Genomic DNA, 14,913 nt, shown 5'->3' with positions numbered 1-14,913 from the left:
CACCCGACATACTCTGCAAAGAAACTGGAATTTAGTGTGGGCTGGGGGTGAATCAGCTGAGATCTGATGTCAGTAGCTGACAGAAAAAAGTATTTGAAATTTCATTTCTGTCTTCATGATTTGTGGTGTTATTTTTGCTTTTAACTGAAATCTAAAGAAAATTTTTGGAAAGGTGGAAGTTGTTAATAAGAAACACAAGCAACTAATCGATTATGTTTTAATTTGCCTGCCCCTTCTCATACAAAAGCTTTTCTTTTGGCTTCATTTTTAGAAGCCTCTCACTATATAGTAGCACCTTCAGGGTTGTTATTAGATGATATAATATCCAGACTTGCAATTTTTCAGTCTTAGAACGTACCGGTAAGCATGAAAGCTTAGACTGCTTTAAGTGTTTCCTCAATGTCTAAAGACTAATTCAGAAAGTTGGAAAGTGGTACTTTAAATTACTTTTAGGTTGCAGATTCCATACCTTAAGGTTTTAATGTTAAGTGAGAAGTAAATTCTGCTAAAAAAAAAAAGTAGCTTAAATTTGTGGCCAGTGTAAGAGTGTTGGAACTATCCCAGTTTTGTGCTGACGGAGGGAGAACTGGGCAAGCAGGGAGGACTAGTGCTGACAAAAACACTTCAGCTTTGTGCTTCTGAGCAAAATTATTATTAATGTATGTTTACAAACAGCTATAAACAAACTCTGCTGCCCTTATTATAAATATCCAAACACTGTCTTCCACAGTTTAATGAATAATCACTTAATAAGATGGTGTAGGAGAGATGAAATGGATAAAGAGCAAGCTGGGATTTTGGTAGCGGAGTTCCCAATTAGAGCAGACTGTGTGCAGAGAATTGTTGAGATCTCACGCTGCAGCACTTTGGGGAAGAATCTTGCTCCTGAGTCTATTGCAATATGTATCTACTAGAAGAAAAATTTACGTAAATTTTAGATAATTCTTCTAATGGAAATCTTCTTGAAATTATCTCTTTAAATTTCTAACAGCGCTGTGGTCATGGGGCTTAACAGGAATTTCTAGTTTGTTTATTTAAACATTATACTAAGTGCTTAATATAGAAATCCGTAGCTGTAAGTTTTACATGTGCATCTGAAGTTTTAAAGAGTATGTTTGATGGTAAAACAGGAATTAGTTTTTCCTTTTGCAGTAGATTAAGATTTTTAAGCTTAAAGATTAATACATTTGAATTACAAAAGTTATCAAACCAATCTGTCTTCAAGTGAAAACAGTTGCATGCATCATATAAATGCGATACTGTTTAGCAGTCTGCATGTAAGATGTAAGTAGCTATTATTTTTTTTATACTTGGAAAACATATTTGTACAGTTTCAGTTCCTCAGAAAACATCATATGTGAATTTCTTTTTGTTTTGGTAGGTATTGTAATCGGTAATAATCGCGGCCTTTAGCCCAGGTCCCCGGTTGTGAATAACAGGCAAGAAACCAAGCTCTCAGAAATACTCAGTATTGGCCCTGAGAGTCTGCAAGAAGATATTGGATTTTGGGGTTTGACCCTGAAGGTCTGATATTCTTCCTGGTTACAGGTAGAGATTCCTTTGCTCCTAGAATAATTCCAAGAGGAAGGAAGTTATTCTGTAGTTGTGTCTCAGTATTTAAGCATGAAGCTGGAAGTTAGGAAAAACAAAGATTTCATGCTGAGTTGACTTGGTGTTTAGACGGTCACTCATGTCTTCCCCCCCTTCTCTTTTTCATAATACAAAAATGAGTATAAAGTCTCCCTGTGAAAAAACAATACTGAAGATTAAAATTGCTTAATGATTTCATTAATCACCTTCCTTTTCCTTATCTGTATTACACTTTCCTACTCCAAAAAGCATTTATTGGCAACCACCATACTACCTGAGAACATCTGATAAAGAGTTGTCATGGAGCACTTCAGTGTAATGCTTCAGTTTTATGAGATCTGTACCTGCCTCTTCAGGAGTGTCAATGGGTTAAGCTTGGAATATGCTAATGCAAAATTAAAATAGAGATGCTTGTATATAATGTATATGAAGATAGAGATACATATAGGCGGCTTTTTGGTAGTGTGTATGTCTGCAGAATTAACGTGTGCGGTTACAGTCCTGGATGGAATGATTTATGCTGAAGCTGAGGTTGAACGGGATTTGAGAATATTAAAACTTCTGAAGAGAATGCTGGTGGTAGGAAAAAATGCAAGTATTAGAAAAATACTTAAACGTTTAAATAAACTTTAAGATACTAGAAATTCAGTATGATCTCAAAAAGGGGAGTAAGAAAAGCTTGAAACCTTCCCCCTCCCTGTAGCTCTCATTTAATTTAATCCCTGTTCGGTAACGTGGCGGACAAGAGAGCCTGTGACTAGTTATGCGAGTTGTTTTTCTGCATCGAGGCGAATAGCTAAGTGGATATGGCCACAGTAGTGTCATACGGCATATATGATAACAGGTATCAAGCAACTCATTTCAGATCTGGAACTAGATCTAAAGGTTGGCAAATGAATTGAACTACAAATATTTCATCTGCATTCTTTTGATTTTTCAAAGGGCAAAGCTTTGGCTGTGATTAGAGCAGGTAACTGTGTGTTTAGATTTATATAGCACTGTAAATGTGCAGAAATAATTAGACAAAAGTCCTGTTAAGGAAATCCTTACACATTCTTTGTCACTATTCCTTTGCTAAGTAAAAAGAACTTTTTACTAGGATTTTTTTTTTTTACTGGAAGAACATTTTAAAAAGGGTCTCTGCATAGTTTAGACTTTTATGAATACAGAAGTGTCATAGTCAGTTAAGTAGATTTCTACTTTTTTTTGAAGTGGATAATTGCAAAGGAAACAATATCTTCATGTTTGTTATAACATAGAAGAACTTTACTGGAATTGCAAGCTTTGTCTGCTTCCTTAGGTGCTGCTGGAAATCTTGCACTAGTGAATGTGGTCTGCTTTGTCATCCAGAGTTATGCAGGGAACTAGGGTAAGCGGGTTATTTTATCGTTTTCGTTTTAGCTGGATCAGTGATAAACAAATCCTGTCTGAATAATGATTACTTTCTGCAGATTGCAGGTACCTATTTGCTAAAGACCAATATAGTTTTTGATACCTTTATAAAAACGTAGCCCGGTTTGTTTGTTTGTTTCTTTCTTTCTAGAAAGAGGGAAGCTATCTTTTAAACAATTGTTTAACTCTCAACTCAGAATGGCCTAGTGTGATATTGAAAAATGTAGCTACTAAATCAGAGTGCAGTTGACTGTTTATATTCAGCCATTGAATCATTTTTATATATCTATTTACAGTTGTATACTTTGGAAGAGTCTTTTTGAAGAGGCCTATTTTTTGTTTGTTTTTTTTTTTTTTAAATTTAATCTGTATTTTCACATGTGGCATGTAAAGTACAGCCACCCCCGCTCCCATTTGCACACCTATGCTGTACTCTGTTATAACTTAAAAAGAGTATAACAATGCATCTTAAGCCTATCTTTATGTTCAGAGCACTTGACTTACTGTCTCCTGAAAATAAATAAACTTTATGGTATTGAAATTCTTAGCTGAATTTCCCTCGCAGTTTCAGTAAGACTGATTTTATAGAAATGTTACAAAACATTTTAAAAAAATCCTTATACAAGTATATTCAAATCTTAATTTAATTGCTAAATACACCTGTTAGACTTAACGCTGAGCTTTACTGGCATTCTGCTTTTCCATATATGAACTCTCAGTCCAAAACACACTCGTCCTCGGTACATACTTGCCACACCAGAAATATTGAAATTTAACAGACATCTAAAACTCACTGGGGAGAATTATTTTTCAAAAAGCAATGAAAACATACTTCAAGCTCAAGTGTTCTAACAGAGGCAGACTGAACACGAAATTGAACTAGAACTTTAAAAATAATTTGTATGATATCCAGTTAAAGAGAATTAAAAGCTCTCTTTGTCCTGTTGAGTCTAGATACTGATTCAGAGAGTTTGAACACACTGTAATTCTCTTTCTCTCTAAATTCAGCCCTGCGTGTCTTATATTAATATTTCAGACTTGCAGATTCTAGATGCTGGATTTTTTCTGGCTTTTTGAATGCTGGAAAACCAAACAGCCTCTTTAGTTATTCTGCTGGTTTTTACAGAGAACAAGTCAATGCATTTCCTAAACTCTTAGACCTACTCCTATTGCAACGAGCAGCTGAATTCCCGTTCAGCTCAGCAACAGCCATTTACTAGGTGATCGGGTCCTTTCAGTATGGTCCTGTTTGTGCATCCTCATCAGTGTGTCTCGGCTGGTGGGGTGTGAGTTTCCACCTGATAAATTTAATGCTCTTTTTTAATCTCCACCCAAAAAAGCCAACAAAATTGTAACTAAATTTAATTGCTGGCAGTAGCTGAGTTCCTTCACAGTAGTGAAATACGGGATGGCTTTAATAGTTAGCTGTGGATATAAATACTTATTCTCATACTCTAGAGGAACTGAGCTGCTGCCAGCCATACATCAGCCTGGTTTGAACGTTGGGTTGGTTTTTTTTTAATGTTTCACAAAACTTATTTTTAAGTTTCCTTTGTAGCTAAAAAGAAACTCCAAGTGGTTTCTTGCTACTGTTTTCAGCCTTTCACAATTCCCAGGGGAGGCAGAGGCTCAGTTTAAGAAATACGACTGTGTTTTTCTAGAGAAATGTACTAATATTGCAGAAAAAAACTGTGGGTGGCTTCTGAAGTATGTCACGGATGTTATTTTTCATTTTTTCAACTTCTTCAGAAACTGCTTGTCTACTTCACGCCAATGACACTGATTGTTTGCTTTTAAAAGTACCTTTTTTTTGGTAGGTAGAACAATACATCAGAGAGGATCTTCTTGCAGCCTATGAGTGTATTAATTTCAGTTATTCCTAAGTTTTCTCTTGAATAATAGAACAGGTCAGTTTATGATTTTCACTTTGCACAGGTGCTCTTGTATCTTCAGCGGAGGAAATTTGTATGGATTCCCCCTTTCCACTTTTACAACGTTTTGCTTAAAACTGGGTGAGAATCCCTAGAAATCAGTGTTGTCAGTGGTACTAGGTCTAATATTACGCCTTAACGATCCTGAAATATAGACCTATTAGGTGAGCTAGCATTTTTTCCCTTGGGGAGCATGGTCTGCACTGGAAAAACAGGCAGGCACAGAGCTAAATGCAGCTGTAACACTGACATATAGTTCTTCCTATGGGTAACAAATCCTAAATGTTGTGAGTTTTCTCTGTCTCTGGAATAGAACAGCAAACTCCCAGATGGAATGGCAGAAAAATCTTGCAACTGCAAAAAGGAAAGGCATAGAGTATTGAGTGGAAATCCAGGATTAATTGTCATAATTTCTTGCTGTTAAAACATGCATTTTTTTTCCCCCTTGCTTTACCAGAGAAGGCCAATCTGTTAATAATTCAAAAGGTTTATTTCATTATTTAGGTAAAATAATTATTAATTAATTAAGGGGAAACAAAAAGCTCAGGAACTTACTTTATTAGCAGTTGAAGAACTGAGTTAGGAAAATTTTCCAATTTTATATGTACTGAAGTCTGCTGCCTCTAGAGAGAAGAAAATAGGAAAGCAATTCCTCTTTATTTTATAACCCTGTGTTCTACCTTTCTTCTGTTTGGAAGAAACCTTTCTGTCACGTTTGGGGAACCACACACAAGAAGCGCAGTGGTGGGGATTTCTGCCTTCCGTTACAGTGCGTAGCATGAGCTGTGGAAGACAAAAGATGAACTATCCGTCTCTTTTTCCTGTAATTAATACATCTAATTTATTTGGTAATAGCGACAAAGCCTGCAAAATAAATCGGCTGAAGTATCTAACGTGTTAGCAAACCTTCAGCCCCACGACAGTGGCAGGTGCTGCTGCCCTGATGGTAACTGGGGTTGTGTAACAGCCTAACAACAACCCACCTGCTCCGGAGTAACGGCACTGCTGTCACCAAGGTGTCCCTTTGAGACTGCACCAGGGACGTGTTGGGTTTATTTTAAGGTGATCGGTAGTTTTATGTCACGGTTTTGCATGATAGTGGTAATTAGGTCAGTCTTACCTTTCATGTTCTTTTTTTTTTTTTCCTTTTTAGTTCTCTTCCTTTCTAGTTTATTTGCCTGAATGACTTTCCAAACTTGTGATGCAGGATATAACAAAAGTTGCTACTTCCTAATTGTTTTAAAACGGAACTTTATTCATCATTTAACTTGTCTTACTTTGCCAAATTACTAATAACATTTTTCATTTGCCAAACCAAGGTTCACTGACATCAGTCTGTAATCCTTTATTTCTTTTCTTTTTCATTCAGATGCAACCAAGAATGAGTAAGTGTTCTAGACACCGTTTCTAATAAATCACAAATGCATTAATAACCCTGGAATTTGCAAGGCGTGACCTAAGACACTAACAGCCACTAGATGTAGCAACTGGTGCTTAACACTGGAAATGTCCATTGTTAACACATTCCCACGAAATATTTTTAGGCTTATCAGGGGAAAATGTCATACATTTGATAATCAGGTCTTTTTTGAATTAACTGATGACCAATTTCGTCTGGGTATTTTGTCTGTTCCATTTTGTTCTCAAAAAAAACCCCATAGGATGTTAATTAAAAGGCATTAATTTCTGAAACCAGAAGTCAGTGTCTTATAGCTGCATTATTGTGTATCTGTTGAGGAAAATACACACGTAGATCTGTAGTCCTCTGTACCCTCTAACGCTGCTGTTTGCAGTTAACTTTTAAAAAGGTGCATCCTTTCTGAACCCTGTTTGCATTCACACTTAAAGCATTGGAACTATTTCTTTACCACCGTAAAGATTCCTCTGCTTGATTTCTTACCAAAAGTAACTTTTCTTTCCCTGAAGCTTGAGCGTTCAGCTGTTGTCCGAGCTGTATAAATTCTTTCCTTCAGGTGGGTGTGTGGGGGGAAACTGCTGAGAAGAAACCACCAGCGGACAAAGTAACTCATGATTTGTATTCTAAGTCATGACTGAAGGATATAATTAAAAATAAATTGACATTTAGATACTGTGGTGATAAGTATAATAAAAGTATTTTAAACTTATATGAAGGAAACTCAAATTTTCATGTTCTTTAATTTCAAATCTAATTTCTTTAAAAACAGACTGAGACTATTTTCATGCATTACTTCTGCTAGCTTACCTCGGATAATTTTAGTGCTTAAGATAAATCCCAGTGTATACCTGCCTGTCAGCCCGTTTCTATAGAAAAATCCATGTGGGGGGTGGGGTGGGGGGGAAGGAGGAATTCGCTATAAAGGGTAGCTGCAACCACGTACGAAATGCCCAAAATAGAAAACAGGAAATAGTTTTGTAATTCTTTACTCTGGGCTTACGAAGAAAGTCTAACAAACTCGTAATGTCAATGTCTGTTTAGCTGGTAGAAGGTTTGTTGGTGAACTCGGAGGAGGGCGGAAGAAGGGACGGGCTCTGGAGCCATCTCTAGAGCTGGCCCAGGCGAGAACAACCCTCCCATCCCCTCCAAACAGGTTTGTGCCCGGTGAGCTGAAGGCATCCTACTGTCCACCGTAAAGCCTGCCCGCGTTGTGCCCCGTACGGAAGGCATTTCCTCTTCCAAAAATTAATTGGTGGCAGCTCAGGAAAGCTAATTGGAAGCATCCATCTAAGTCATTTAAAGTCGCTGTTGTTGTTCTGTACTGCTTTTTAAAGAAATGATTGGTTCAAGCAGGCAGCTCAATGAAATCGCCATGCCTTTCTTTGCAAAAGCAAGTGCTGTCTTTTACCATTAATGATTATACAGGTAATAAAAGACTGCAGTAAGTTGCTGCGCTGGCGTCAGATCATCTTGATACCGGCATAAACACCTATGTTGTTCATGGTGTTGAGTATTTTGATTCAGACAGTTGTCAGATGCCGTAACTGTGTAAGCCTCTTTCTCCTCCCCAGGCCATGTCACAGTTAAGTCAATGATCAAAATATTGATTAGCACACCCTCGATTTGTTATTGGGATAATGTCAAAAAAGATACAACAGAATGAGGAAAAAGCACAAAGGCAGGCAGCTAGTTTGGTCAGAGGTTTGGAGTGGTTCCTGTGGTGGGAGGTTATTAAATACAGTCTTCAGCTTTGGGAAGAGGTACCGAGCATGAGTGGAGGATGGAGATTAATATAAAGGTATGTAAAATCATGACTGGCGTGAGAACAATTATTTGTTGGGTTGTTGGTTTGTGGTTTTTTTGTAGCTCAAAATATGGTAGGCACGCAACGAAGGGATCAGGAAGCAGATCTAAAATAAATAAAAGCACTTTGTAGTTTTCCAGCCAACGCCTAATGATATTGTGAAATTTGTTGCCACAGGATGTTTTGGATACTGAAAGTATGAATGGGTTCAAAAAACATTAGACAGATTTACAAAGGGCAGACCATTCACAGCTATTAAAGACACAGATCTGTGTGCAATCTCTGGTTTAGGAAGGCCCAAGGGCACCGGTGCTGAAAGCTAGAAGGGTATATTAGGACAGGATTTCCCAATGTCTGTTCTTCTGCTCTTTCTTTCTTTCCTTCCTTCTTCCTTGGGATCCATTGCTGGGTACTCTCAGATACAAGGCTAGATTAAGCTTTCGCATGTTAGATTGCATGGGGGACTGTTTTTCAAGGTGTTTCACTTTGAACAGTTCCCTGTTAACCGGTTCCTTTTGAAACTCATTCTTATTTTGGAAAATCCATGCCAGAAATTCTGAAGTTCATGTGACTAGTAAAGTTTTTCCTCTGTGGACAGCAGTTAACCCATATTTTCAACTCTTTCTGTTTGACGAGGTCGTGGCTGCATCCAAAGCCTAAAAGCTGCTTCTTGTCATTAGAAGGGAAAGAAAATCTTTGACTCTGCCATGCGATCCTTGAATACCTTCTGTAAAGCCTCACTCTAAGGAGGCTGCCTAGTCCTGTTACAGTTGAATGTAGAAGTTTTTGTCTTACTGTTTGAAATGAAGCAAGACTGAGGATTTTCCCCCCCTCAGGTGTTACAAGGATAGAAAAAAAAGCCACAAAAAGTTAAATGGAGGAGTTATGCTGTTCTGCAGTGCTTAAGCGTATGTTGCCACCTCGTGGGAATCCTCACACGGATGTCACTTTACACTGGCATCAGGAAAATTATGTGCATGTAAAAATGTTTTTAGGATTCATCCCTTGATTTCATTGAATTATTTTTTGTTAGAAAGGTATTAACTTCCACCCTTTCTTCTTTTGTAATTTTTCCCTTCCCTCTGCCTCTTAGAGAACTGCAAACATCTGTGATTTTACTGAGTAAATGATCTCTTAAAGTATGTTTAAAATGTGATAACTTTACTTTTACGTGTTCCTTTTGTCTTTTCAGGACAGCCCAGAAACTTGCAAGATCTATGCCGAATTAAAATCCGTCAGTGTATAGGCCTTCAAAACCTAAAACTACTTGATGAACTACCCATTGCCAAGGTCATGAAAGACTACTTAAAACACAAATTTGATGATATCTGATATCCATGAAGAGAAGAACTCTGAGCAAGATTAGTTATATTCCAGATACTGAAGAGGCTTGTTGCCTTGCACAAAGTATATCCTATGCAAATTCTGATTTTTCTGTGAAGTCAGAAGGCAGGTATACACTTCCTTGGGTTTTTTATACCACACACTAGAAGGTCTTAATTTTTGGTTTCTTGGTCCAAGTTTACAAGGTCCAAGCTTTCTATACAATATTACATTTTAAAAATTGCTGTTGGTTTTTTGTTTGTTTGTTTTCACATTAAGTGTGCAGACTTGCCGTGGAGATGGAAGGTAGCCTCTCAAGGGAAGTGGTTGGTTTGAATTGGCATGCAGAGCAATTACTCAAGAAAATGCAGTTTGGAAATCAAGGCACCAGTCCTGCAAAAGGGTACCGACAGAAAGGCCTTCAGAGCCCTGTGGTCTGTTGGAGCTCCTGGCTCTGCCAGGGTGTATGTTTTTGCAGGATAGAGGGAAGAGTTGATAATCGACTTGTCCTAGGGTACTGTATGAATATAATTTGGGAATTAAAGAAAAAACACAGTTACCCTATTCAATATGAGGGTCTATACATTGGCTTTTTTTCTGTTATTCTTTTCCTAATTACTGTAGTTGGGATGCCCATAAAATTCAGGCCCTCTTCTTTCCTGACATTCCCTGTTAAATAGGCGGCTGGTTTTAAGTCTATTTTTAACAGTGACAGTACACTACAAAGAGGCATAGCCTCTGTATTTCTTACATTAACTTAAGAGTAAACAAATTTAGATTTTTTGAAGCCAATGTATTCTTTCTCATACAGTGCCTCCTGTGCAATAATCTTTCTGATGTATTTTCCCTTTATGTGTGATTTTCCCCCCACACACTATTCCTCATTTAGTCTCAGTGCATTATTTGTGAGAATAGGAACTGCTGCCTCGCTGTAGTGTTGACGTGACTTTACTGAAGTGATGCAGCAGTTGCTGTTCGTTATTACTCCCTGAATTTCATGAATGTATAACCTGCTTTATTTCACTTTCAGTTGAAATTTATGTACGGGTTCTCAGCCAAATTGTGTCCACTTAAAAAAAAAAAAAAAAAAAAAAGCAAGGAAATTGGCCAAACCTTTTACTTTAAAGGCAGTGATGGAATTTTTTTTTGGTTGCTCTGAAATTCACTTTGTTTCAGGTTAGCGAGTGGGAAGTGCACAGAAGTCACTAAGATGGATTTTATTTGTGCACTAATGAGAAAAGCCCCACTCGTATTGAAAGTTTAAATTTTGCAAACATTGAGAGGTTTCCAGTTAATCTGAAAGGAGCAACTGAAAGGAGTACTGAAATTCGGCTACTGAGTGTGGTTTTCATACTAGGTATTGAAAAGATCTGTTAAAAGAGTTTTGTTTCTGATCACAAAAAAAATTAAGTTCTTGCTGTCAAAAAAAGATTGGGCCAAAATGTGCAGTTGTTTCACTCTCTTTATTTTCAAAGGATTATCGAGTTGTCATAAGGTTCTTGCCAGTGTCCTCTACTTTTGTTTTGCCATCCCACTGGCTCCGAAAGAGCCTCTCTAATATCAGGAGTGCTTTTGTACCAATCATACCAACAGAAGCGGGAAGGTGAAAGGAATAGTGGTGGCTTTTAAGTTTAACACTGTCACTTTCAAAATATTTAATATTAAAAATAGGAAAAGCAAGATGAAGCAGGTATATTCATATTATTTAACTGTGCTAGTTCCTTTTAATAACTTACAACCCTGGACTGCAGTTCCTTGAGCACGAACCTTGTCACTGATAATGAATGCACCGGAACTATGGCAAACAAGGAGGATTATCTCTCCCTATTGTGCCTGGCATTGCATCAGGTTTCCAAAACAATAAGTGATTTTGGAGGTTCATGGCTCAGAGGACTGGTAATGGGATGTTGAACCTTTTTATCTCCAGCTTGTAGCGGTTCAAGTCCAGCCTGCTTGAGCACTGACCAAAAGTTCATGTCTTCAGCAGCATGAGTGAGGAAGGATGTCCAACCTTAACACCACGCAGTCCGTGCGGTGGCCACCTCTAGGCGGTAGAGCTTTATAGTGCTTCCTCCAGGCTGTGTGTGACGGCCGTGGTATTGTAGCAGGGACAGCCTGAGAGCGCGGGTGGGGGCGTGCGTTTGAGCTTGTGCGCGTGATGGTGTCTGTCGGCTCCTGCTGAAGCAAGAAAGATCAGCCGTTACGATCTTTAAGCTCTGCAGTACCGAGACAGGACAGATGTTAAGGATTGACTCGCAGGTTTTAAGCATGAATCTTCAGTTTTGTGTCATTAGATCAGAACCTTAAAATTGCTTCCTTTTTTAAAAAAAAAAAAAAAGACAACAAAACTTAGTATTGTTCACTACATTTGTAAGTTGGTCTAAACCAATGTTCTTCCCCACTGAATTTTTACAGTAATATTTTCTAAGGTAATCTAGAGTATATTTTAGTTGCAATCTATATTAAGGCAAATTATTTGTTCTGTCTGTTGCTGTGACTGAAGAAAATTATGGAAGACTTTGTTGGTAACAAGAATGCTATTTAATGAAGAAATGTGTAATTCCATTATTTATTGTTTGAGGTTTGTTTTTTGGTTATTTCTTTTAAGTGACTGACATCTAAAGGGAACAGAGATACATTTCAGGCCAGTAAAAAGGCTTTCTTTTAAATTAATTTTCACCCTATCCTCTCTCCCCTCCCGAGGTGGAGGGAAGCCCTCGCCCTTTCTGACAACGCTAAGCCATCTCTTGTAGCTGGTTTCTCTGACCTTGATTCAGCAAAGCACCGCAGCACGTGTGTGTCTCTGAACCTACTGATAGTCCCGCTCACTATCCTAAGTTATGCATGTGCTCGAGGGCGAGTGAAGTGTGATTATCCATTGTTAATCCTACCCAAATTTCAGTAATGGGGAATCTGGTCTTTTATTTTTATTATTATTTCAAATATTGTGCACAAATACTTTGAAGAACAAACCGAACTTTGTTTTTCATTCGGACTAGAATGTGGAAGGAGAAGTGCATAATACCAGCTTGGTCTGTAGCCTAGTTCCATTACCTTAAAATTCACAGTTGAACACACTTTTAATAAACCTTAAAAAATTGGCAAGTACACCAAAGAATCAATATGAGTAAAAGACTCTGATCATTAACAAACTGCAAACCTCATCCTTTAAAACAAAGCAGAAAGTTTTTGTAAATATTTATGTTTATAAATGTACAGCAGAGTAAGAGTGGTTTTTTAGATTATTTAATTACCATATTTCTAAACTATTTACATTATAGACAATACTTGTTAGTTTGAAAAGCTTTTGAGTGTTTTTTGGTTTGCTTTGGGTTTGGTTTTTGTTTTGTTTTGTTTTGTTTTTTTCAATTATCACTCATGCTTGGAATAACCGGCTTCCTCGGGATACCGTGGAAAATTCCGTTTTCTGGCTCTAGTTGGCAATCATAGGAGAACACATCTGGACAAACTCATCCGATAAATACCCAGAGGCAAAAGAGAATACGTAGCGTGTTTACCAGGGTGGACCCAGGCTAGATGAAAAATTCTGGATCCTAACTTTCTCAGTTAAACCTGTCAAGAGCCCCCAGTGACGTTGTGACAAGAGCAACCTGCAGCCTGCCCACAGGTCTGGCTTCCATGCAACACTGTGTTACCAATATCATCGTGTATTTTGTTCTTCCTTTGCAATGTAAGTTTTTGCTTTGGGTCAATTTGAATTTTAAAAAAGAAAGTTAAACCTGGTTAAAACCTTCTCTTTTTTTTTTTTTTTGTTTATGTTCTGTTTATTTCTGATGTAATGTTTTAATAACATAATACCACTTTACACATTTTCTCTCAATGTTTGTCAATCTCTTCTACTCCTTTTACCTTCTCCGGTGCACATGATGCTGGTACTGTGTTTGGAACTCAAATTTGCCCCCACAAATAGGAGTTCAGTTGTGTCATGAGTTGTAATGTGATTTTCACCAGTAAATATGAGCATAAAACTCACTCTAGAGCTGGCCTTCAGAAGGGGGAACGAACTCGTCTCTCGCTATGAGTTAGTTGGGTTTTCCCTGCTCGGATGCCAGTGCAGCCACCTCGGCGTTTTCTGAAAGGTTCATCTTTCCTCCTCAAGTTCAGGTACTGACTAAGGTACAAAAATGGACCAAATAGAGGCCATATTTTGCAGTCGAATCTGTTTGGTGTCCATTTACTAGTGATGAAGGTTGAATAAGGGGGATGTGTATGACTATTCCTGGCACACAAACAGGAACTGGAAGCATTTGGTTTCAGTCATGAGAGTAACGTATAACCAAAAGTTGCACTAAGGTTTTGGACCCTGAAGGGAGACTAGCTTTAAATACGTTACTGCTGAAGGGTAGTAGGGGAAAAAAATGTTTTCCATTGCTCAGTAGCAAACTATACAAACATCACCGGGAGTACGTACGCCGTACAGCCCACAGTTGTGTTTAGAGCTGCTGGGGATGGTTGCTAACAGTCCGGCCAGACTTTGACTGGTGTATTTACTGAATGCTGTGTTAAAGACTTTGTTCCTGTTTATGTATCATACTTCCTGTTTGAGTGTTCATTTGTTAAGTTTAAGACAATTAATGACTAATGTTACTACTTCAAAAAAAACCTGATTTACAAGCTGTTGACAAATGACGTGTTTAGAATATACAGTCTTTCCATATATAGGTATAAGTGTCTGATAAGGAAGCATACTTATTTTATATGGCAAAATACTTTTTTACCACAGTGTATAACAAAACTTCTGTGCCTCTGAAAGCAAAAGTAATGGGGCTGATGAAAACGAGCAAAGACCAGGTTCTGCCACGTCTTTCCCCAGAAGGCCTGGTCTGAAGCATTTAAGTTCTCTTTGCTCTAGTCTCTCCCCTCTGCTTTGGTTGGGGCTACCACTACCTCAAAGAGATTATGCTCTTTGAAACCAGGAGAGTATTGAAAGGCTGAAGTTTGTTCGTTCCCTATATCACTGGCATATTGAATCTCTTCCATATGATTCTACTTCTTGACTTATGTTATTAGCCAAAGTAAAGCTCAACATGTGATTTAATCCCATGACAATAAGAAACAAAGCAGATAAATACGTTGCTTTATGAAACCATGCTACCAGGAATTCCTCAGCCAGTGCATTCCCCAGGGATTCACAACATGCAGCTGGAACAGCAAAAAGTTGGGATCGAAAGCTGCCTTGACTTTTACTGGGAAATCTCCAGCTGTCTAGTGAAGAAATTGGAACTTCAGCTGTTTCCTCCACATCTGGGATCTCTGGTGCTGCTGACTGCCGTTTGTGAGGTCCCAGGTAAGTCTTGAATGCTGTTAAGGCTTGTCTTCATGTTTGCAAGAAGGACGTTTGACACATCTACAGAGGGTGCCTGTAAAGGGTCTGAAAGCATTTCTATACCTTCTCTAAACTCGACAGGATTTTCTGTACGGCAGAGTTGGTGCAG

General features: G+C 38.1%; 1 protein-coding gene across 5 annotated transcripts in view; it reads left to right on the top strand.

Annotated features, from left to right (window-relative positions):
- ASB7 (ankyrin repeat and SOCS box containing 7) overlaps positions 1 to 13,283 on the top strand; it is a 31,845-nt gene extending 18,562 nt beyond the window's left edge. For 3 of the 5 annotated variants that reach the window (XM_064456119.1, XM_064456120.1, XM_064456122.1), the window contains exon 6: positions 9,327 to 13,283. In XM_064456119.1, the coding sequence (XP_064312189.1) occupies positions 9,327 to 9,466 (140 nt within the window). In that variant the 3' untranslated portion in view covers positions 9,467 to 13,283. Of the gene's footprint in view, positions 1 to 1,381; positions 1,549 to 2,890; positions 2,960 to 9,326 lie in introns of all 5 variants that reach the window. The other 2 variants (XR_010373703.1, XR_010373704.1) reach the window with 2 other exon arrangements.
- Positions 13,284 to 14,913: the final 1,630 nt, after the last annotated feature.

The sequence above is a fragment of the Phalacrocorax carbo genome, chromosome 7 (assembly GCF_963921805.1).
Source record: "Phalacrocorax carbo chromosome 7, bPhaCar2.1, whole genome shotgun sequence".
Taxonomy (NCBI): domain Eukaryota; kingdom Metazoa; phylum Chordata; class Aves; order Suliformes; family Phalacrocoracidae; genus Phalacrocorax; species Phalacrocorax carbo.
The sequence above is the reverse complement of the archived record's forward strand: the minus strand, read 5'-3'. Positions and strand labels throughout refer to the sequence as shown.